A 22,592-nucleotide genomic window follows, 5' to 3' on the forward strand; every position below is an offset into this window, starting at 1 on the left:
ATATATAACTAATAATAATATATATACTTTTATATTTAATTAAGTAGGCCTTCCTGCAGGTCATTGTCATGACAGGTTGTGGTACAACATGTCACCCACATAGGAAATATTAGTATCAACAGTGTCACATAGGCAGCAGTACTACCTAATATTATTAAATACAATGTCAGGTAACAACATAATTTAATGGACATGAGAAAAGCTTAGTGTTAATTATTAATTCAGAACACAAAGACAATTGGTATAATGTAATTGCGAATCGAGTTGAACTTCAACAAACCTTAGGACGTTTTCGCGCGCTAAAGCCGTGAGAAAAAACTCGTCGAAAATCACTGTGCAAAAGTCCTCATGAGCAAACTCCTCAGCCAGATGACACACCAGGTGGCCAACAAGTGTGTGCAAAAAAACGTCCGAGTAGGCAGGTCCCTGAAAAATACATTTTGCAATGTTACCATAGCTTTCTAATCCAGTGAACAGATATACCTATGCTGACTTCAGAAGGACAGGTCATCGAATAATAAACGGGTTTTTATACTTCTAGAACGATGACAGAATGACAATGTTATTTAGACACGTTGCGTACCGGCTGGGAGATATTGAGCATACCAGATCAAAAGAAACTGTATTCCTCGTTTTCGCTACCTAAGATGACCTCGCATAGTTTATTACAAATTGCACCGTACGCATCATTCACTAATTAAATACACCTTTCCTCGAAATTGTGCTATGTAGTGGCGACGGAGTTTCAGACGCTCAAGTGTTTACAACCCGATTGTCTCTGAATACTATTTTTGCATGCAAATATCTCCAAGTTTGCATACCTGGGTTTGTGCATAATGAGCAAAGCAATTTCAAAAAACAACCACACTATACAAACAAATAAGCGTTAACAAAGTTCGCCCTGGACTGAATAATCTAACAGATGCTCCTTGAGGACGGCGGGGACGTAAACAGAAGGTATGAAAATTTAAGTCGACCAATTCACCTACTAACTGATGCATACGTCCTACTTACTTGAAAAATACAGTTGTAGATTACATATGCCACTAGAAGAATAAAAATCAGCATAAGATTTTATACCTAGTGAAAGAAGTTTAATAGAGCAGCCGGGTAATTAAAGAGCGTAGGATTCTGTAAAGTGATGGCCCAAAAATGACTCATAATCGTCTTCGTAGAGGAATCACTGCGAACGACTCACTAAACCCCATTAGTATGAAACGTTAACTGCAGATGATATTAAAAAGTATGTATTCAGTATCTTCTCCGAATCTACATATTCGCTGGACGACAAAATGCTGCAGCGAAACCAAATCCCCCATTGCTTCCTAAAGGCCCTTTCCAAGCTACTATTTACACTTGAAGAAACAGTGGTCTAAAACTAGTGATACGCCACACGCCGTACATATAGAGTGCTCAAAACCTCTGTATTTCCTCTCATAAATTTTCCAAGCAATATTCAAGTGGCAGGCATATTTCAGATACGCTGGCACCTGGCCAAGTATTGCAAGTGCACAAGAAGAAATAGAAAGTTGAGTTTACTAGCAGGAGACCAATATTACAACCCATTGTAGCTGGAATGAATGACCCCCACTTACAAGACCACTCACCCGTACCCGATGCCCAGATCGTCTACATACCGACAAGAAGCACTAAAGTACAGTTATTGGCCGTGCAGTTCAGATCGGAAAAGTTAATGTTTTAGCGTTTCTTTAACTTAACATTCCACATGTAAGTCAACATTCGACTGAGCTACCGATTCAAGATGCTTCGACGTCAGCAATCGACCGATACGCGTAAATTTGAAACTTTCCCAATAACTGTATTACTTGTATTGAGGTCGCTAGGAAATTGAATATTTCCTACCTTCAGAGCTGCTTTGGGTTATGCTCAGGGCACAAAACTGCCACCTTCCATGTATATTTCATACACAAATTCAATGATATTTATGTTTAAATTAATGTATGCACATCATGTAGAAATATATACGCATTGCAGTTAACCTAAAATACGCAGATATATATATAGATATATAGATACGCAGATATATAGATATCGTTTCTCGATTAACACGCTGCTCTAGCTAGATTGTAAGCTCGTCTATCCTACAATATCAAATTTTATACACTAAGCAAACACATACGTTGACCTACGGATGGTTTCAAGAAATGAAAAAGCATACGTGATGCGTACTGCTTTCAAATTTATTTGCGCGAAAAATATCAGTTATTACTAGGTTCAGTGTCATTAATAAGACGTTAGATCATAACAGTAAGCATTTCCACTACTGATTCATGCGGCAACATTTTGCCATAATTTCTGGCCAAAAAACAGTTTCTAATAGCCTATTTTTATCAAGAGTCTTCCGTACGTTGCACAAGCGACCATGAAACAATACTTAAAAATAGACGCTTGTCCTGTACATACCCATAGCACTGCAAAAAAACTTTGAACAAGGCGTATCATTATTATTCGCGTCCCGTAAAGTCATGAACCCCACCTACCAACCTATGAGTTGGTAAATAAATTTAATTTATAAAGAAAATTATGTTCAATTATGTACGAACAGGACCTCGTTAGTTAATCGCAGGGTTCAAGAATATCTTCATTGCTTATTTTTTATTGTCCAAACGAATTTAAAATCCACTCTTATTAAATACTCTTTCAAGGCTGCCAGAAGCATTTGAAGAATCACTCATGAGGATGGCAATTCCTGCTTTTTGTGCACAGACTAAGTCATCAAAATTTCTTATGCATCTATGTGAAGCGCAAACCGCACCTTTGTTCTTTACCTTTCGTTTAGCGTGGGCTTCCTCTTTTCCAATAAAAGTACTTTATTCCTTTCTTACATATTAGAGTACTTTGAAATTCATTGTAAAAAAGTAAGACTGCTTAGCGTAAAAATGCGCTCCTTTGTCTATTCCAGTTTACAATTCATTCCAGAGCAATTTACATATCGTTCCGGGTTGCCTTAAAGAAAGATTACTTCTGTAGTTAATGTTCAATGGCTCTCCGTTACAATCAATCGTACAAGATTATCAAAAGGGAGTAAACATTTCATTGGAAAACGATTAAGTAAAGCCACGTATGTAGCTGAGCTATGTAGATAACGAAATAATCGCTCCTTATGTTGAGGTAATAATAAAGAGGTAATCACGATATTGATTTCTCCCACAGTCAAGTGCGAACTTCTGATTTCCCTCGACCACTAATCTCTTCTTCCGATGAGTTTTTCACTAACCCACCCTCTGTGCTTTTTTCCTCCTCTATATGTTTATTTATGTATGAAAAGGTTATTCGGGGATTAGGAGGCATATGTAACGAGGTTGGCCCGCCCTTTCCATCATATAGTTCGCAGGTTTCAGCTGCGCATCCAACATGATCTTACAATTTTCATGTGGTGTAACACAAGCAATGATCTGGAAACATCTTTAGACATAGTTCTGCATTGTCGTCGCCTTGTAAAAAAGCAAGCACAGAAATAGGGTTAGGCGGTTTGTATAGGCCACTTTTTCTCTAGCAAAGTGACGTTACTTTAAAATTTTCATACTATCAAACATTCAGGATTTGTTGAGCAGAAATTTAGCACAATTTGCATTTTGAAAACGAAGTTTTGAAAACTAGGGATATATGGGAGAGTTACGAACTTCTGTTGAACATTAAAATGCGAGATAACCAGCTTTTCATTTTTCACCACAATTCTGCCGGCCTCTAAGCTACGTTTTCAGAGGTAAATTGAAACCAACTCCGTCTTATAAAAGTCCCCTATACGAATCAAGGTGATGCGGGGCTTTAAAGACTACTGGACTTCAAGCAGATGCATAACTGGATTCTGTCGATATTTTGCAAAGAGATTCAAGTCAATTTTCTAGAAATACGTATCTAGATAAATTAAATGGATAATAAAATAAATTAAATAAAAGCTATATATTTTTACTTTAGTTGTACTCCATGTCGTTGGTGTCAACAACGTGTCATTGTCAGAAATTGTGACGAGTTTATTGGCATAATGCAATTATATATATATATATATATATATATATATATATATAGCTCCATAAAATGGCTCAGTATGAGCCACTGACATACGTTTCAATAAAGCATTAACGGTTTTTGAGCTAAAATTGAAGAAAATATTTTTATATTTTAAAAAAATCTAAACTAAATTAAATATGCGCCATTTTGGTCGTAGACTTTGTGCTGTCTTTCTGGTAACACTACAATCCTATTACTGTAGAACTTCGACGGTTTCTGTATACGGAAAACGATTTTTGTAATTCCTCCATTGAAACTAAATTAATATTGATAAGAATGTATTGCAGAGAGTGACACAGAGAATAGTTTCGTAATGCAAGATCCGGGCGATGCATTAAAATGTTCTACCCAAGTTCTTGTAAGTTTCTGCTAGGTGAATAAAGGTGTATGTGGTCGGGCATTTCCAAAGTAGAAGACATGGTTAATTTCTTGGTCCATCTTTCCCTCAACCTTACCTCGCCGGAGAGCACTCCAAGAACTCGCATCAGTCCCGTTCTGTCGCGTGTTCGAACAGTATGCAGTGTATAATAACACGCAAGTATGCACGCCACTCCACTTTCGTTTATATAAGCCTAGAATCAGAGGATTCAGAAATTAGTGTTGAGGAACTCTCGTCGATTTGTAATACCTTTTACTATAGCTTTATTTGACACGGTATCTTTCACATAAGGTGACTGATATTTTTTATGCGAGTATTGCTCATTTTTATGCTACGAACTGTAATGGCAAAAAAATTTGAATGGAAACGTGAAAGAAAGATACATATTCAATTTTTTTTTTGCAAACGATTTTGTTATTGCGCTGCGTTACTATTACTTACGTAACATTGTTTTATGGTAAAACTAAGTATTAGGATATTATTACTAAGTATTAGGATTATTATGATAATAAATTGTATTCGCAAAAACAAAACTAGGTTAAGGATAACTGGGCTAATTTGGAAGTGTGGGTGGCTCCTCTATTCCAACATGATCAGTCATCCAAGTTTGTCGAGCTGAAACACATACTCACGTTTACGATTCGCTATATGACAGCGTTTGTTACTTAAGTTCTTGTCATTCAAGTTATATCCTTTCCCTACTTGACACTTTCGTCTAAAACTTTTTTTCGTAAAACACCTAAACCAGCTACCATATTTTTAGAGGCGAAGTTTGCTGGATGCCTATTCATCTGAGCTATTATAGCTTATATAAATTTTTCTCTCATTTAAGGCGATATGTCATCATGACTAGTGTATTTGTTGTATACGAAGAGTCCCTTCTTTGTGGTCTGAAGTCAAGAAAAGACAGTAAACATGTATCGAAGTTACAATTGGAGCCATTAGATCCATATTTATTTAAACGTCCGTTTAAATAAAAAGTTAAACGTTTCGTTTCTGTCAGTAAACCTATCCGCTTACTTTACTAACTATTAACTATACATTGTTTCGCTTTTAGCTTGTAGAGGACAGCAGCCCCTCGTGTTCAACATAAGCTGTTTGGGGTGTCTCTATTCTCCGGACGAAAAATGGATTTCTAGCCAAAACAAAGCGGTATTGACCTATTTAGCAATTTTTTGTTAACATCGGCGATGAGTCGATCAGTTGTTCTTTTTAAGCGGAAAACGATTATAATAAAAAAGGAAACAAATTTGCGATAGGACATTGGGCCTGATACTATCATATAACAATATGTCTTCGCTCTTCGTGTACCTTTCCTACTTCTTTCCTAAGTCATTCCACAAGCGAATGCAAGTCACAATCTGCGTTTATTTTTTCATTGTGAGGTTTATCGTAAGGCATCTTTTTCGGAGTGTGGTGAACGAGGGTTGTTCGGAACTGAACTATTTTTTTCTGGATTGGTCAATGTCATAAAGGATCTTCTTTTCTTTTAGCAATTTAATGCAGAAATCACTCTCATTTCATGCATATTATCATGCTGTTAACAATAATAGCTTAGTTCATTGAAAGCCCGTCGCGTGATGCGGCAAATTTCGAGCAGAACTTCCGATAAGTTTCTAAGCTAACCGTGATAATTTTCACGTAATAGAGCCAAGAATGAGTCTTTACCGCAGAATGAATGCTGCTTATTTTCGTAGCAAAAGCTGCAACCCCGAAATGACGAAGAAACTATCACCCAACGTTGTTCGGCCCCTAGAGTTTGTTAACTTCATAGAACTGTCACTAACGAACTTAATAGCATAGCAAATGCTAAACAGTACAGAAAAGGAACCTATCAAGTTTCAATTTAACTGCAAATACTTTAAAAACCGCAGAAATAATAACCTAATGTATTGATCAATATTCTCTTTATATTCTTTATATAATTTGGCTATAGCCGTCGTATTTTCATCAAATGTCAAGCATTTTCCTATTAGTACGATTCCTCGTTGATAGAAGAACTAAGCGACATACACTTCGAACGGTTTGAGTCAACAGTTAAGCAAATGGGCAACACTGTATCTTCTTGAAGTCTAACCTGGTACGCATCAGGCGGAGGTCCAGAATGTTCAATTGTTGTAATGGCTGTTTCGCGATCGTCTTGGGGGAGACGTGAATTTAACTGTCTCACTAGGTCATCGACCATCAAGGACATCATTGATGGAAGAAACTTGGTTACCACCTGGAATTTTAATTTAAAATCTTTGTTAAAAGCTCTTTCAATTTGTAGTAAACAATAAGAATCTTTTTTTTACTAAATCACATTTTCGACATTAATATAATCTGGCGAGATCCGCAATACAAACGACCGACCAGAAGATTAATGCATCACGATTCTCTTTCGGTTTTTACCAAACATCATGGCTCGAATATCAAAGATAAGGGAAAGACACACTTGCTAAACGAAAGTCTGTCGCTCATAATCATGGTATATGATTGATAGAGTAAGCAAGATCTAGAAGAACTATTTGACTATACATATTTTGATTTGCTAGATTCAGCTGTATTATGTTAATCAACAAGACCTAAAAACATGGATTGTAGCTTGGGTATAATATAAGACGACCTGCTGCTTATTGATGAAATGCTAGTGATTTCGTAAAAATATTTGCATATTTTCAATGTCTTATTTACTGAACAACAATAGTATTCAGAAATAATTACCTATTCGACATATCTTACTAAACAGGTACTTTACTCTCACATCCTGATCATATGGTTTTCCAATTTCTTTTTTTCGCTTTACTGAGGTCAGTGCACCTTAGTCGCATCGGAAAGTGGTTTAAATTAATGGTAAACCGCATATAAGAGCGTACGTACTGAAGTCGTTAACAAAGAAAGGCTCTAAGTGGTCGGTTGGAACGGCAATAGTTTGAAGGGCTAACAGAGGCGGTAAGCAGGAAAAAAATCTGTGCCTGAATCATTGTACCTTTTAACACCCTAAAGACGAGCAAGGAAACCCTATTTTTCCAAATATGGGGTTGCCACAACGTTCTTATACGAGAAGTAGTTAAAACGACATTTAATAGTGTTTGTAAACTTGTAAATGTAGCCTGCCGAAACACCGACACAGTAAATCTTGCGGTTCGCGGCAGTGAAACGTTAGTAGTTCAAAACAGCGTTTGCTTTTCCACCGAAAATGAAAGTCGACTAAATGTCACAAGCGTCGCACAGAATACGGACGACACGAGGCTATTGATCAAGAAACGCCAGGGAGACAAACAAAAGCACAGCATTGCTACAGTATTAATTAGTGCGGATGCCGGTCCAAGAACCCGGCCAAATGAGGGGCACTTCGTGATGCATTTAAAGCGAAACCGGCATCTTTATTCTTACGTACTAGAATAAAGTCATCAATTGAAAGCTCAAGACCATCACAAACGTCGTTTATTCGCTGATCACTGATTCTTTTGATCATATTCTCGCTGATAAAGCTCATTCTCAGCAGCTAGCTAAATAAATTGTTGCATTTGGGGCTCAGAGAACAGAAACAAAAAGGTGAGCTTTGACCAACGACTTAACTATCAAAGAATCACGATATGGTGCAGAGAGCTTGTAGAGCAGAGGTCACTGTCCTTTTTCTTTGAACGTGTTGAGCATCTTACCGTTAACGAAACGGCAATTGCAAACACTATGTTGTTCGTAAGCCGCAATGAGAACATTGTTTTAGTTCTTAGTGCCTTTAATTCGAGATTACGCCCGAGAGGCTGTCAAACTGTTTTGAACGTTTCCAGGCCTGCTGATCTCGTTGCGCTGCGGTGACACCCGAGTAGTCGCACTGGCTCTGTGATTGAATACCTTCCGGTTGTTTCCTATGGGGCTATGTGTGCACCAATGTGTATAAAATAGCGCCAAACAATCCACTACCAAGAAATGAGTCTGCCATCTAATTAACTCTTGTTAGGGTAGATCCCAGCATTTAGCAGTTTGAAATAACATAAGCTAAGTAAGTTGAATGCAACCTGCTAAAAATCGATCAAAAATATTTGTAAGGTAAAAAAAAAATCGATAAAGGATATATGACGGAACAGCATAGACTTAGTATGCTAAGGCCTACAACGAGGTATTGGTAACCTTTTTGTTGTCTCATGAGTTTCAATCAGCTTGACAGAATGATGTCATCCGCGATTCCTTTACAGACGTTGCGCACCAAAACCTTTAAATTTGTAAAAACTATGAAACTGGAGGATTTGAACGCCGATCCTGAATTAGCTCCCGCACTGACTACCTCCCATATGAACTTAGATTACCTATACTTCAAGCGTGTGACTTATGTCGATCTACTAGGATTAATACATACCGCAAAGGTTCTAGCGTTTCAAGAAAAATCGGTTGGCATATGCAGAAGACTGCCATAATAGAGATATATTCTTAAAGTTGTTTTTATTGAGGTATGGAAGAGTGCACTGACATACTAATTGGGAGACCCGAAACCATATTCCCATTTAGATTCCGTAAAATGGGGTCCAAGCTTAAAAGTTACTCTTGTAATGCTGATAAAAAAAAATACATACTATGCAGTCGCTTCACATAACTGTCTGCTTCTCCACTTTCACCTCCATTTTTCTCCTCTTTTTTACCCTCCTGATAATCTTGGATAGGTTCTCGTTTCATTTCTATTCTAGCATTTTTAAGCATTCTTTCTTGAGAGATTGCATAGAGGATGAACAAATACATTGAACTGTGTGCTATGTTGTTATAGGGGAACTCAGTAATATTGTCTGGCCTTTAGTTTCTTAAGAGATTTTCCTGATCTCGTTTAAGCATGCTCTATCAAATTGAGTCGCCTGCGGCAGGCTTAACTATTAAACCCTTTTTACCCGCATGATTATGTTTCCCCTTGGAATCCCTGAATCACCGGACGTTTCGTAATTTTAGCCATTAGACGACTTCGCCATCAGTTCTTTTTTTTTTACTTTCATGTGTTTGTGAGCTTTGCTCTTAGTTTTCAAGCCCATGGAGGACCTATTTTGAAATAGACCCTTACATCCGAAAGGGAAGGTCACGTTTATATCACCTGCAGGCGAGTGTAGAAATTCCCGGCTAGCTCCTTCAACGACCGATTTCAAAACAAATTATTCGCGAAAAAAACAAACTTTTGTAGGCCCACTTGTTCTCAATCTTATAGTAAACTCATGTATGTCTAAGAACCCTTTGGATTTTGAGTGCACTAACGGAATCTAATTTAGACAAGGCTTTGTTTGACTTCCAAATTGATGCCAACTCTGCTCGCATATAGGCTTGAATATAGATGACAATGGTGGAATCTATATGAGCTCTAATAGAATTGGAATTAAATGTATATATAGCTTGTCATCAACAGCTTAAGGATTTTGGAGTTGTTACCCTGAATACAAAAGCATTACTGACCGCACAATCTTCAGTTTTCTTAGACTATAATTTTCTAATAGATCTCCCCAGTCTCAAATACCCTGAATTTGCGTCTGTAGAACAACACCTGGGAAGCTACAGGGACGGTCTGTACCTCACTCCGGTAGGTTTCGGAAACCATTGTAATCTTCTAACTTGGAATACTGTTAACCCATCATAGCATCATTTAATGCTACAGCTGATTGATGTTCGCGTAAAGCCGTCAAAGGCCACGTGAGAATTAGAACTTTTTCTAAACTGTCACAACGCGCCTATCATATTCATGATATAGTTGTTTACGAGTCTTTTCGAATGCAGGGTCGACATCCTCTTCACTACGAATATGGAGCCAATTAATGTTCCGAAAATGCTTATGATGTATTTGCATGTAAATTGATGTCCAATTGTGGTATTTGATGAGAGCATAATACTGTATCAGCTGAACTGGGTCATAGGTTATGAAATTATCGTATCGTATAGATAACATTGAAGTTAGACTTATCGTTTTAAATCATAAACAAGTCTTCAGTCAATCACTGGATATATCGCTCTATCTTCAAGTGCGCCGACTTTTTTTTTTTACTATTTATCAGCTTCTAATCTACTCCTAGGCATGGTCGCTTTGCTTAACTAAGAACAATTGTGCTCTTAAAAGGGTATAATCAAAATTAGCCAAACGATCGACATGTGGATAAAACATTCCTGCAGCAAAATATCTTTTACAGCAGAATGACCTGCCATTGTATGTGAGACTGCGTCGTGCTAGTTTTTAGTTCGAATTTCAAAGAACCATCCTCCGAATGGTCTTAAAATGAATTCATAGAACACTACTGCGCCTATCTATACGCAAGCAGAAAGCTGCTTAAGTTATTAATTTGGAGTGCTGTTAACTCATTTTTTAATGCAATTTAGCTTGTTGACGTTCGTCTAAAGCAATCGAAGGTTGAATGAGAGATGGACCTTTCTAGCACCACAAAGTAAGCCATTGTAGAAAAGGCCGCAAGCCACCAGAAGGAATTGATAACTTATTCTCATAAAGGCTACTACGTTTACTAAGAGAATCTTCAATTATTGTCTTGTGTGTAAAATATACATATATTAACAGAAGGCTCATCTAAACTCAGCTCCTTATTATGTTGCACATATTTTATCAAAATGTTTTCATATGCTGAAAAAGTCATTTTTGACGGTTATTCAATATAATTACCATTGACAATGTATGATAGTGCAAGTGAGACGATTGACGTTATTTTGGAATGGTGCGTTAGGTTTTCTTAATGACACTCCATGCATAATAATCTACCGAATCAAAACCTAAACCGCGGTTGTGCGACAGCCGTATGTGCTCATTTCGGAACATGCTCATACTCTGAAGCAGTTAGCCTTACACTACTCTGTTAGTATGAGGTGATGTACCATCCTGCTACAAGATATGAGATACTTTAACCCTTCATCAGATATAGACGCTTACGATCCCGGCAGTACCGACTGCTCCTCGTCTGCTACCGGGCCAATCCCGGCTCTTTTCACCCGCTATTAAACCAGTAAATCAAATTTAAGCAAATCAGAAATAAGACAAAATAGGCGCGGGTCGGAATCTGTCAACCATTTTCGTCTTGTACTCTACGAGGTTTTGGGTAGACGACTTGTGTCATCCAGAAACGACCCCTTGAAGTCGTTTGATGAATCTGATTTTTGTAGTTCACTAAATACTAATTCTGGGAAACATTTTTACCCTATAATGCTTTACATAAAGCGGATTGTTAATTTGGTTAATCGAACCTTTTTCTCATTTTGCATGTTTCAAAACAGCGTTGCACCAAGGCAATCACCAGCATCGTCTATACTGATATATTATCAGTATGAAAATTGTGTTGCGTAAACAAGTGCGCTCAATTTACGCTACATCAATAACTGGATCAATAATGAGTGATAGACAGATAACTGTAGGTGAGAGCGGGTTAAGGTTCCAAGCTGGCGCTGCATGCGCGGTACATATAAAATTAATTTGATGTACAGGTAGAGTAAAGCTTGCCCTTGGGTTTATGTTAACAGTTTTTAAGAACGATGACTATAACGTGGTAATAGAATCAATGCTGCAAAATGATGTGAAAATTGTAACCGAATATTTGTAGAGGTGTGGGCCTTCAGTCGAACTGTATATTGCGCTAGCTGTAACTCGATAGAAATTCGTCCATATAATAAAAACAAGGTAACGGGTTAAGTGTGTTTAGGTGATAACGGCTAACTGTTGGTATCTACGACAGTTTATGCAGGCTGAGTGTAAAAAAAATAAATTAGTTAAATCAATCGACGTAATGCAGGCGCGCGGCGAAACTCATAGGTCCGTTTGATATATACGAAGCCTGAAAGTGTATTATAAGAGATTGTACCTGCGGGTCAAGCTTTGGCTCTTTAAACTCCTGATCTGTCATGATTCTCCAGGCGTCGAGCCCTAATGACAACATCCTCATTAAGAGTAACAGTACTGTGTGGTCCTAAAAAACAGCCGCATCGCAGAAACAAAAAATAGTTACAACAGTGCCCTTGTATCTTCTATTAGACTAAATCTGACCTTCTATTTCCTGATAGTTCATGCATTGGAATCAACGAATAAGAATCAATGAACACAATTTATGAGGATCTAAATGGTTGGGTATTGATACCGCAGGGCAGTTGGTTCTCTTAGAAAAAAAGGTAGGTAATGCGGTATATATAATACAAAATAATACGAAGTTTTCCAAATAGTAGCAGAAGGTATCGCTAGTGGCGAATTACGCTTGAAAAAGAACGATGTATCTTTTCTGTGCTTCCAAAACAAATAGTCTGCTATGCCACATGTATCTAACACAGACTGCCACAAATAGTGAAAAATCAGGTTTGTGTTGTAATTAACCATGTTTGTTTTAATTAATTAATTCCGTTAGGGACTTGCATAGCCCTGTTACGGCAGATTCAAATCGGGCCGATTCTGTCAAGGTTGGCGAAATGTAATTAATAACAACATGACATAAATTCGTCGCCTTGCATTGTTTGCGTAATAGAAACTACTATACAATTAATACAGTAATAATATTTATATGTATATAGTATTACGTGTCTACTTCTTGACGCGCGATTTTAGCCTAGTAAATACGTCGTGCCTTGAAAACTCCAGTTACGAATCTGTGCAAAACGGTTATACTGTTGAGGTGAATTGGATTGAGCAAAATTTTCAACTTGGAAAAGCCTACACAAGCTGATGCAAACGATTCACAAACGAGCTACAATGGAGGTCCAAAACATGCAGGATGACGAATAGGTGAATACAGGTCTAAAAAGGAAAAGAAAAATCGGAGAGTGATACGAAAAGCTAAGTAGAACAGATAGCAATGTTCTGCAATTGCATCGCAGGAATGAAAAATGAAATTATTGCTGATGAAAGAAGAGGCAGAGTAATCCTCGTGGAAGACACAGTGAAGAGTGCCCCGGTTAACAAAGAATGCGATCGAAATCACAAATTGGAGCTCCTTGCAATAAAGCTGCGGAGCATAATCTGATTAGAAATAAAGTTGCCGTTAAGGACCACACTTCCACTAAGGTCATTGGGTTCGAATCTGATTAAGCTGTCCATAAGCGGTGGTCACTAAGATACCAGAACTCGAAACGGGAACCGGAACCACTGAAGCGACCCATCAACCGCTCGTAGAGATAGATTAACTCTAGAGGGTGGAATAATCCCAGGAAGCATTCCAATCACCCATTCTCTACTGACCTAAATCTTGGCAAAGGCAGAAAAATGATGGAACTTAAGAGAAAGGGAAGCAATTGGGTTCCAAACAATATTAAGTTGAGCCAGGAAGAAGCACAGGTGGGTGGAGAAGTAGAGGCAAAAAAAGCGACAAGTCTGATGGGGTAGCGCTAAAAGCTGCCCGGAACTCTGTGGACAATCGAACCCATAAAGGACACTGCCTCCTTAATATATTGGGTGAGGCGTTTATTATAAAAACATTGGCTCGGTGAATGGCAAAAATAATGCCAGGTGAGTTTAGGATGATCGACTCTAGATCATACATTAGTCCTACGTACAACCACAAGGAAGGGAAAACAAGCCAAAAATCAGACATCTATTTAGGCCTTATGTGAGAATTTCCTTGAACTCTATAAACTGGAAAGTGATCCTGAATACGCTTAAGACGCGTAAGACATCTTCAAGATATGTGAAGCCTCCGCTAAACACCTGACCCTCACTTCAAGTTTTTTTTAGCTGCACTGACTCCTAAACCGCCTTATTGGAAACTCTCAATTTCTCCGGTCCAAAGCTGTTTTATTGAATAATTTTATTAATAAAAATTGGTAAATATTCTGGGGTAACATCTCATAATTATGATAGCTGTGGTAACTTTCTTGACTATCAGATAAAGTTTCGTCATATCGAATTTGCTGTGTGGTAGTAGGCCTACATGACTAATCTGACTGGTAGGGGACTGTAGGAAAATTTTTTTTAGCGTTCAGTGATATGGGCGAATGATGTCGTTAAGAATTACATCATCTTTATTTTAGCATTACATAGTTATCTTATTATATTATTATTTCATATTATTATATATTATTTACGTTATATTACTTAGTTACGATGTTGCCCCGCGATTTGTTTTCGCCGGCGATTTGGTCGCCACCGCGTTTTATATCTGCGATTTTAATAGTGACATCTATGTTTTCGCCTCTATACTTACCATCTCATTCAAGCAGAAATCGAACGGATAGTTTGTTGGCCAATATTGCTGGCAAAGTCAGTGTTTCGGGCACTTGTATAGGTTTGAGAAATCTTGGATTACGTTTCAATCAAATGCGAAAAACTTTGTTTTTAAGTTTTCTATTCTTTTCTTTTTTCTGTTCTAGCCATGGCTAAGTTGTTGAGTTCGTTGAGTATTTTACTAGAAGCAGACCCTATTTGTAAGTGCTGACTGCCCAGAAGATCTAATCATGTGTTTGATTGAGATACAGGCGTAACAATCTCCTATAAACTTCTTAAAAACAGTTTTCGTTAAAAATTTAAACAAATTTTTAATAAAGACTATTTTCAAGACGATTTTAATTTTTTCCACGACGACGCCGTACATTATGATTGAATCGAGCACATTATTGGGTACCTTAATGCATATATATTCGAAGACAAATTCGAGCACTAAGTAGTTCCCATGTTTCTCAAAAGCCTTTTCTTCACTATTTTGTTATTTACCTTTGATATGCTATTCGAAGGCGTTTTTCTCACGTTCCGTAATGGTATTACAACTAGAACTTTTCAACGATAAATGTTCCAGCTGAAAGGATTACTCAGGAGATACTTGCCAAATTTGAAAACGATATCTGGAACCTCAAGTACACTCCCCGCTCAAATCTGAACTTCATGAATGTCATTTGAAAGAAGGCTAGGACGGCGGCCGACAAAAAAACTGCGGAATCGTCCAAGAAGATAGGCCGCAGCGCAAGACCGTCAGTCACTCAAATCCTTTAACTCCACTTGGAAATTTAAAGAGCTTGAATGTTTCCGCTTCTTGACATTTCGCCCGGTATTGAGCGTTCCATGGCCTTTTGGATTGTCATCAGTGATGAAAATTGGTGTCTATAAGCTGATAGGAACCATAGATCGGCATGAGAAAACCGCAGCCCAGGATTCACCCAGCGAGACTGTAAGGCTTTTGTTCAGGAATTGCTTCCTGCTAACAATAAAGTTTATTAACTCATATTTGGCCCAATTGCGTCGAATAAATCAGACTATTCAAAAAGAAAAAATCCAACATACAAGGTCAAATTCTATTGCTGCATGGCAACGTGAAGCCGCACGTGAAAAAAATACTTTTCTAGGAGATTATGTTGGATACATTTCCGTTATTGGACAATCATCCTCGTAGTTTGACCTTTGACGCAAATAAAAAATTCAAAAGGTAATTAGAAGCCATTTGGCGAGATGGCATACATCAGTTGGGTGAAAAGTAAAACGAAGTCATCAAAAATAACGGATGAAAACGTAATAACTTACTGCCACGAGAGTAAAAATATGATGTTTTTTATTTAGCGAAACATTATCCAACATAAGGCTATGTTATTTAAAATACTTAACACTTGTTGGCTCGCGATAATAAGTGGTAAATATACATAATAAGGAAATAAAAATAAAGAATAAAAAACAGAATGGTAAAGAGTTGTTAAGGTTGCGGGAGACCTTTGGTTGCCATCAAGAATAAAATGTAGCTGAAGTCTTGAATACCTGGATTGATGAATTTTTTTTGAGAGAAACAGGAAGCCGAGTGTCAGGTTATGGGAAGTTGATAATATGAGTAGCAATTGGTTAGCGATCGGAAGTTAGGAGACTAAGAAATGTATAAGCGTAAGGGCATACTGTAAAGGTTGATTCAGTAGGGCACTCTGGTGAAGTGAACTACAAAAAAAAAAGATGGAATTAATGGAGCTGGAAGTTACTAAAAACAGCATGAGGTGAACGATAAGGGAGATAGAAAATGTATGGAAAGTTCTCAAATGACATGTAGAGTACCATTTTGTAAAAGGCGTTTGTAAATGTATAACATACGTTCATTACTAGGCGGTTAGGATCTAGTTTGCTAAATGCATTTCCGCACAAGTTCGCTCTCTATCTTGTAAGCTACTGTTGTAATAAAACCATTGTGATATACAACTTTAGACTATACCCTTGGTAAACTCTCGTTGTTGATTAGAAGATGGATGATTTTGAGAGCTGAACTGACGAGGAAGTTTGTAGCATGAGGATCGGCCAAACTCATCGCAATATCACCCAATACCTGTTATGACGATGACAACAATGATTATAGTAAAGACAAAATGCATTTTAGTCATTATTAGGGTTTGTTATCATATTATCAGGAATTACTTCAGGAAAATATTAAAAAATGCGTTAACTATTAAATTTAACTACGTAAAGCTTATGCCTACTTGGCTTCTTGTTACAAAATGAGTATCAAAGATTAACCCCTAGTTATCGTACTTTGAGAGTATATTGAAACCAAAACGTTGTTGACTTGGCGTACATTTATGGAGCCACATGCTAAATAGGCTATGCGTTTTTCAGTGCTATATACAATCTAAGATAAGCTAAAATATATGTTGCCTACTTTTAGTTCTTGAATAAGTAGCCCTATAGTATACTCTTAAGAAGGCTGCGTCGATATTCTTTATACTAATTCTTAATTGTCTGTTTTAATAAAACAATGTATAAAGCAAGAACATAAGTGTTAAAATTTTAGGACTGGCAAGTAAGGCTCGAGATATAACTGAAGAACTTATATTTGATCAACAGTGTAAGAACAGGGGCCTACCCGAATTCAGCGGCGAATATAGGAGCCATCTTTTAGCAGCGGTTTTTTCATTGTTCATCGTTCACAATACCACATCGAATTTCTTATAATATTCTATTGATTTTACTCAGTTTCTGTATGAGCGATCTGTAGCCTTGTGAGTTAAAACCGAAAAATTATATTGTTACAAGAAAAAACATTCTCTTCCCAGTAATTCGAATTCTGGGGTTTACTAAAACACGCGTTTCGACCTTCAATGGTCCGAAAAAAATCGAAACACATAAATAGGAATACACATTACAGACATATGTTAACTCCGCTTCTTCACGCCGGTCACGGATTGGAATCTAATAAAAATAAAAATAAATAATAAATGGAGAAGGACAAAGCTCTAACAAATTCGCGTACGGAGAAGGGGCAAACGCAGGCTTACGGTTTCAGCCATACATATGCACACAGAGATGGAATGTGTCTATTTCTGCACTGATGTCGTTATAACACTGATTATTTGCAATCTTATAAAAAACAAGGTATTAACAGGTCTACCCGCTCGTGATGGCATTATATATTGACAAAGCGTGTCACTGCTCAATTTATTAACATTTGTGAATATTTGTACAATTATAGGTAAACCATGATAATCGTTAGCTGCTCACGTTTTCTGCACAGGAATAACATTAAATTATCCATTGCAATTCATGTTTAAGCGCATGGAAGCTGAGAAAAAAAATTCGTTGATCATTTCTCGATTGTAAATTTTTATAAAAAAATATCTACTTGATTAAAAAGGATTTACTTGTTCGCTTCCCGGTTTGACGCCATCGAGGAATCCCTGTAACTCGCGGGATCTTTTTGCATCAATATTTCTTTCACGAACACATGCGTCCAAACACCAAGCGAACTTGTGACAGCTATCAATTTGAGTGATATCTTGAACCTGCAATCAGAAAAATAAATAGCCATTGATTAGATAGTGGAGTAAATAATACAAAGAAATAACTTAATGCAACAGTGGCTCAATCGCCTACGTGTATGCCGAACCTAACAAATCATTGGTTCGAGCTTAAAAAATATCTTCATACACTTTGGCAGATTGTGTAGATAGCAATATATGTTAGTATCTTTTAATAAATATATATTTTTTCCTAAAACTACTTCACAGGCTCTTTCTTTCGATGTTTGGCAAAGCGAAATAAAGCATTTGAAATTGTCTAGCTAAAAGTAAACCGTTCGGTGTTTGGTCGCTCTAAGGCGGGAACATCTCATAGCAGTTGGTTTCCGACCCTTATCGCGTGACACACTCAAGTCCGCACGCCCAAAAGTGGGTGCAGTCGCTATCGAAGGTTTTTCTGCTAAATAGATCTGTGGAACTCAATTGGTCGGACGGCCGGATTTCTATACGTCATAGACGTAAAACTAACCTTTAGCAACAAGTTCCCTCTCGTGGTAAAGCATTGTATCCGTATGCCAATGATTCAATGTAACATCAAAAACCAGATAACTTCTACAGAATGAACTTCCAAGCAAGGGATTTGGTTTTTGGTTGGCCAAAGGGGCGCTCAAAATCCAAAACATTAGTAAGAACTGAACGGCTCTATGTCAACTGAGCTATCGTTTGCCAAGTATTCTATGTATAAAAGCTTTGCTCAGCCTTGAAAAACTGATGCATCATGTAGGACCATGATGCTCCACAGTATTTGACATGATGCTTCGCATCCTCTCGATATGGTTTTGTATCATTTTAAACCATCTAAGACTAAGCGTTTCGATCCAGGTGTCCATGCCAATTACTGTCTACTATTTGAGGGTGCTACTTCATGCTTTTACTCTTTTTTGAGCTAAAGGACCTAGTGAAAGTGAACACAGTAATGAGCATTGATAATAATCTCGACGAGGTTTTATTCAAGCTAATTATTAATAAAAGAGCTGAATCTTCAATATCTAAAACGGTAGCTCAGATTGAGAGTCACATATACTCATGTAAAATAAATATACTCGTGAAGATTAATACACCACCACGAACGAAATAATTTTCGTATCAAAAACATTGTCAAATATTCCTTGCTTCAGTCGTAGTTTATGGTCCCTTAATGGCAAAGAGAATGAAAATAAGCTAGCCATTGTGCAACAAATTACCACGGTTAAAATCTTCTAAATGACGGCATACAGAAAAAGATAGCGAAACATAACCGAGTAGTAGTTGGCACTCGCTATGTACCTGTAAATATACAAACAGCCATTCAGGCATCGGCCAGGCCCATGGCATGATATCCTACGCCCCATTGCCCAGTTGCAGTCTCAGACCGAAAACGGTCATTGCGCTGGCAAAATGACGCCGATAGCCATAATTGTAAACTAGTAAGAGAGTCGTGCTTTTTTACTATCCGATTTGCCACCCTTTTTGCTTCTGGCTTTCAGTCTTTAGGTGTACATCCCCGCTCCCTCGGCGATTTGTGGTGCTTGTGTCACATTCTTTACTCTAACCCTCTCGAGGTCTGTATTAATGTTTTGTGTCATTAATCTTTTTCGTAATTTGCTTCTGTCATCATTTACTGATCACGACTACGACCAACATACTAGGCACTGAAATGATTTAGAAATAGGCGCACCCGCAAACCCATCGACCGGATCGCAACTGTAGATGAAGTAGTCTAATTAATAAATTCAGAAAACTTCAAGCATAATAGCTGACAATTGACAGACTATATTTTAGGGACAACGGCTTTCTCAGCTTGGGCATTGGACTGAGGGCTATTTCTTTGTTTGGAAAATGCTTTATGCATTAGGTTACTATGGCATGTCATTTTAGGCCCAATTTCTAATTTATTTTTCATATTGTGATTTATCATTTATTCTGCTCTCACCCAGTTCAAGCGTCTGTCTACCGTAACACTTCGGTAGTGCGGTGCATCTGCGACGTGGGAATATAGAGAAAGTCAACTAGCCTTGCAAGAAAAGGCGAGTAAATCCTGAATCAATGCATGGGGTAAGAACATCAAGCGAACACACGATATGTGATAAACACTCACCGAATTTGCGCCTAAACGTCCGCGTTAAAACAGGTGACGACTGAATAATTCAGCTTAACGAATTCAATTTATGATCGAAAAACTTCCCTTATCCGCAGGTGCTATTTTCAGACACATCTCTACTATAACGTTTATTTCTTCTTGTCGGTGATAGGACCTCGTTTAACAGATGACGAGTACACCGTGCTTCAAAACTTCTACAGCTCATCTAGTTTCGTCGAACTTCGACACCATACTGTTTTTCTTTTTTTAAATTCTAGTAGATAGTGAAATAATCTCGCAGAGCGTTCTAAATATTTGCTGAAGCTTGAGTCAACATATTCGATTGCAACCACAAGCAAGAGACCTCTTTCTTTTCCACGAATAATCAGTTAAGTGTTAATGAGAAGTTATAGCACAACATAAAGAGCGCTTACTGGTCTGTCAAGCAAGGGAGCAAGTGTCCCGCCCACTGTTTGATTGTATTTCGATTCCTAGATCATTTACTTCTCCGATTAGCCTGCTGTTATTGTACAGTAATATGTATATTTGAACAAACAAAATGTGTAAATAATTAAAAAAAATATATATCATTGTACATAAGGGTAATTGATTTAGCAAAACATTGAATGCCGCTAGTTTTTAAGTTAAAAACTAATGTTTCGAACCAAGCATCCAACATTTCGAAGTTCTGAAATAGAAGTTTTATCTAAGCTTTATGCAGTCACATTAAGGTTGACTTCAAAGACTCCACAAACTGGAAATATTTACAGCCCCTTGCACTAACCCTACAAATTTTTTAACGAAAAACTCAAGGCATAGCAGTAATAATGCGAAGCTGAAGTAACATTATTGAGCACCTAGTCAGGTACCAGGAGCGTCGATATTTGTACTGCAACAGGAAACAAAGAAGTAGCACATTATACTTCCACCTAAGCCAGGCCTTATAAGCGATGTCAACCTGTATAGAATAGGAAAGGACTTTCATCGAAACAATGTTCTGTGCTGTCAGATCGTGTTAACACTACCTACGCACAACCCGACAGATCTAGAAGAACTGTTCCTGCATTTCTGCCATAAATTCAAGAATATAGGGTAGAAGTAACTTGAAGCCTAGCTGTAGAGATTTAATATCCAAAACAGTAAAACATGAATATACGTGGCGCCTTATTTCTTTGAGAACGGTAAAATGCCGTTTCATCACGTTCTAATTATTCTAATTATAATTCTTATATAATTAATAATTAATTATAAGTTTATTATTTAATTATTAAATTATTAATTAACGGACTCCTGTATATTGTGCGTATTAGCGATTCTTTTGCGACTGAACGTCCAGGACAATCGAAGTATGAATATTTTTTTTAAGTTCGCGGCCCAAATGTCTGCTACTTACATCAGCGTCATGCAGGGCCATGAGTAATTCCACTCGCAGTGTACAGTAATGCACATTTTTTGTTCGCACAAAAAGTGTCCGTAGAGATTGTAAGACCATATCGTAGAGCACTACGTTCCGACCCACCTGATGACAAAACGGCAAATGAAGATCTGATTATAACGCACATTAGATTACGCTTCGTGTTGAGTTTTGTCCATAACCTCTTTCATGCTTGCATCGCTTATAAATATCCCATTGTAATTCAGCTACCGTTTAATGCCACTACCATTGTCACAAGCTGTTGAACAATAGGATGCTGTCGCCGTTGCCTTGGAGTTGGCGCGTAGAAAGATGCTCCTGCTTCGCCCATTTCCCAAAGAGCAGCCTCGCGCTCCTGATGGGAAGAAACTGTTACAAATTGAATTTCAAAGGTCTGTGCCTTCAGCAGAAGATAAAATCAACACACTATACGTAAAATATATATTTTTCATTAAATTAAGAAATTCACTCCGTCTTTTATGTAAATTTCTATTGAAATGGAACTACGAAACCGACTTTTGAGTTCAGCCTAAAATTCGCTTGTAAACAAAGTAAACACATGGCAAGGAACTTTTTTTATCCAAATCGAACCTTCATATATCTTTGAAAAAGTGGTAGCACTTCATCGCCAAATAGGCTTTGATGCGAAAGCCAGATTTGTCGTTTAACACCGACATCCGCTTCCTGATAAAGCTGTTTGTCAGCTACCAATCTCCTAAGGTAACGTTCATCAACATGCTCTAGATTTTTTAAGATAGCCATAACAACGGGTCGTAATGCGTCGACTTTTACAACAGGAAAACTTTTCTGAAGTAGCTCCTCCAACTTCACTGTGTTTCCAGCCTGTAGAAAACAAATCCAAGTAGAGCAAGAAAATAAGTGAGAAATAACGTGCTGAAGTGGCAACCTATTTAAATTTGAGATTTAAAAATATAAGATCCAAAACTGTTACGAATGAGCAGACTCAATAGGTGCTAGCGTAGCAACTAAATATAAGAATAGTTAATACTTCGTAAATATTACATTCTAAAACC

At 37.5% G+C, this 22,592-nt stretch overlaps 1 protein-coding gene across 5 annotated transcripts in view; it reads right to left on the minus strand.

Moving 5' to 3' along the window:
- The window catches only part of NELF-B (negative elongation factor B), a 42,933-nt gene that overhangs the window by 7,993 nt on the left and 12,348 nt on the right, over nt 1–22,592 (minus strand). For 3 of the 5 annotated variants that reach the window (XM_022844243.2, XM_022844253.2, XM_022844261.2), the window contains exons 4-12: nt 22,150–22,401; nt 21,806–21,913; nt 21,538–21,663; nt 17,930–18,070; nt 16,510–16,620; nt 12,214–12,318; nt 6,489–6,632; nt 4,488–4,604; nt 281–426 (exon numbers count right to left, since the gene is read on the minus strand). In XM_022844243.2, coding sequence (XP_022699978.1) covers nt 281–426; nt 4,488–4,604; nt 6,489–6,632; nt 12,214–12,318; nt 16,510–16,620; nt 17,930–18,070; nt 21,538–21,663; nt 21,806–21,913; nt 22,150–22,401 — 1,250 coding nt within the window. The remainder of the gene's footprint in view (nt 1–280; nt 427–4,487; nt 4,605–6,488; nt 6,633–12,213; nt 12,319–16,509; nt 16,621–17,929; nt 18,071–21,537; nt 21,664–21,805; nt 21,914–22,149; nt 22,402–22,592) is intronic. The other 2 variants (XM_022844270.2, XM_022844278.2) reach the window with 2 other exon arrangements.

The sequence above is a fragment of the Varroa jacobsoni genome, unplaced genomic scaffold (assembly GCF_002532875.2).
Source record: "Varroa jacobsoni isolate VJ856 unplaced genomic scaffold, vjacob_1.0 scaffold_119, whole genome shotgun sequence".
Classification (NCBI taxonomy): Eukaryota; Metazoa; Arthropoda; class Arachnida; order Mesostigmata; family Varroidae; genus Varroa; species Varroa jacobsoni.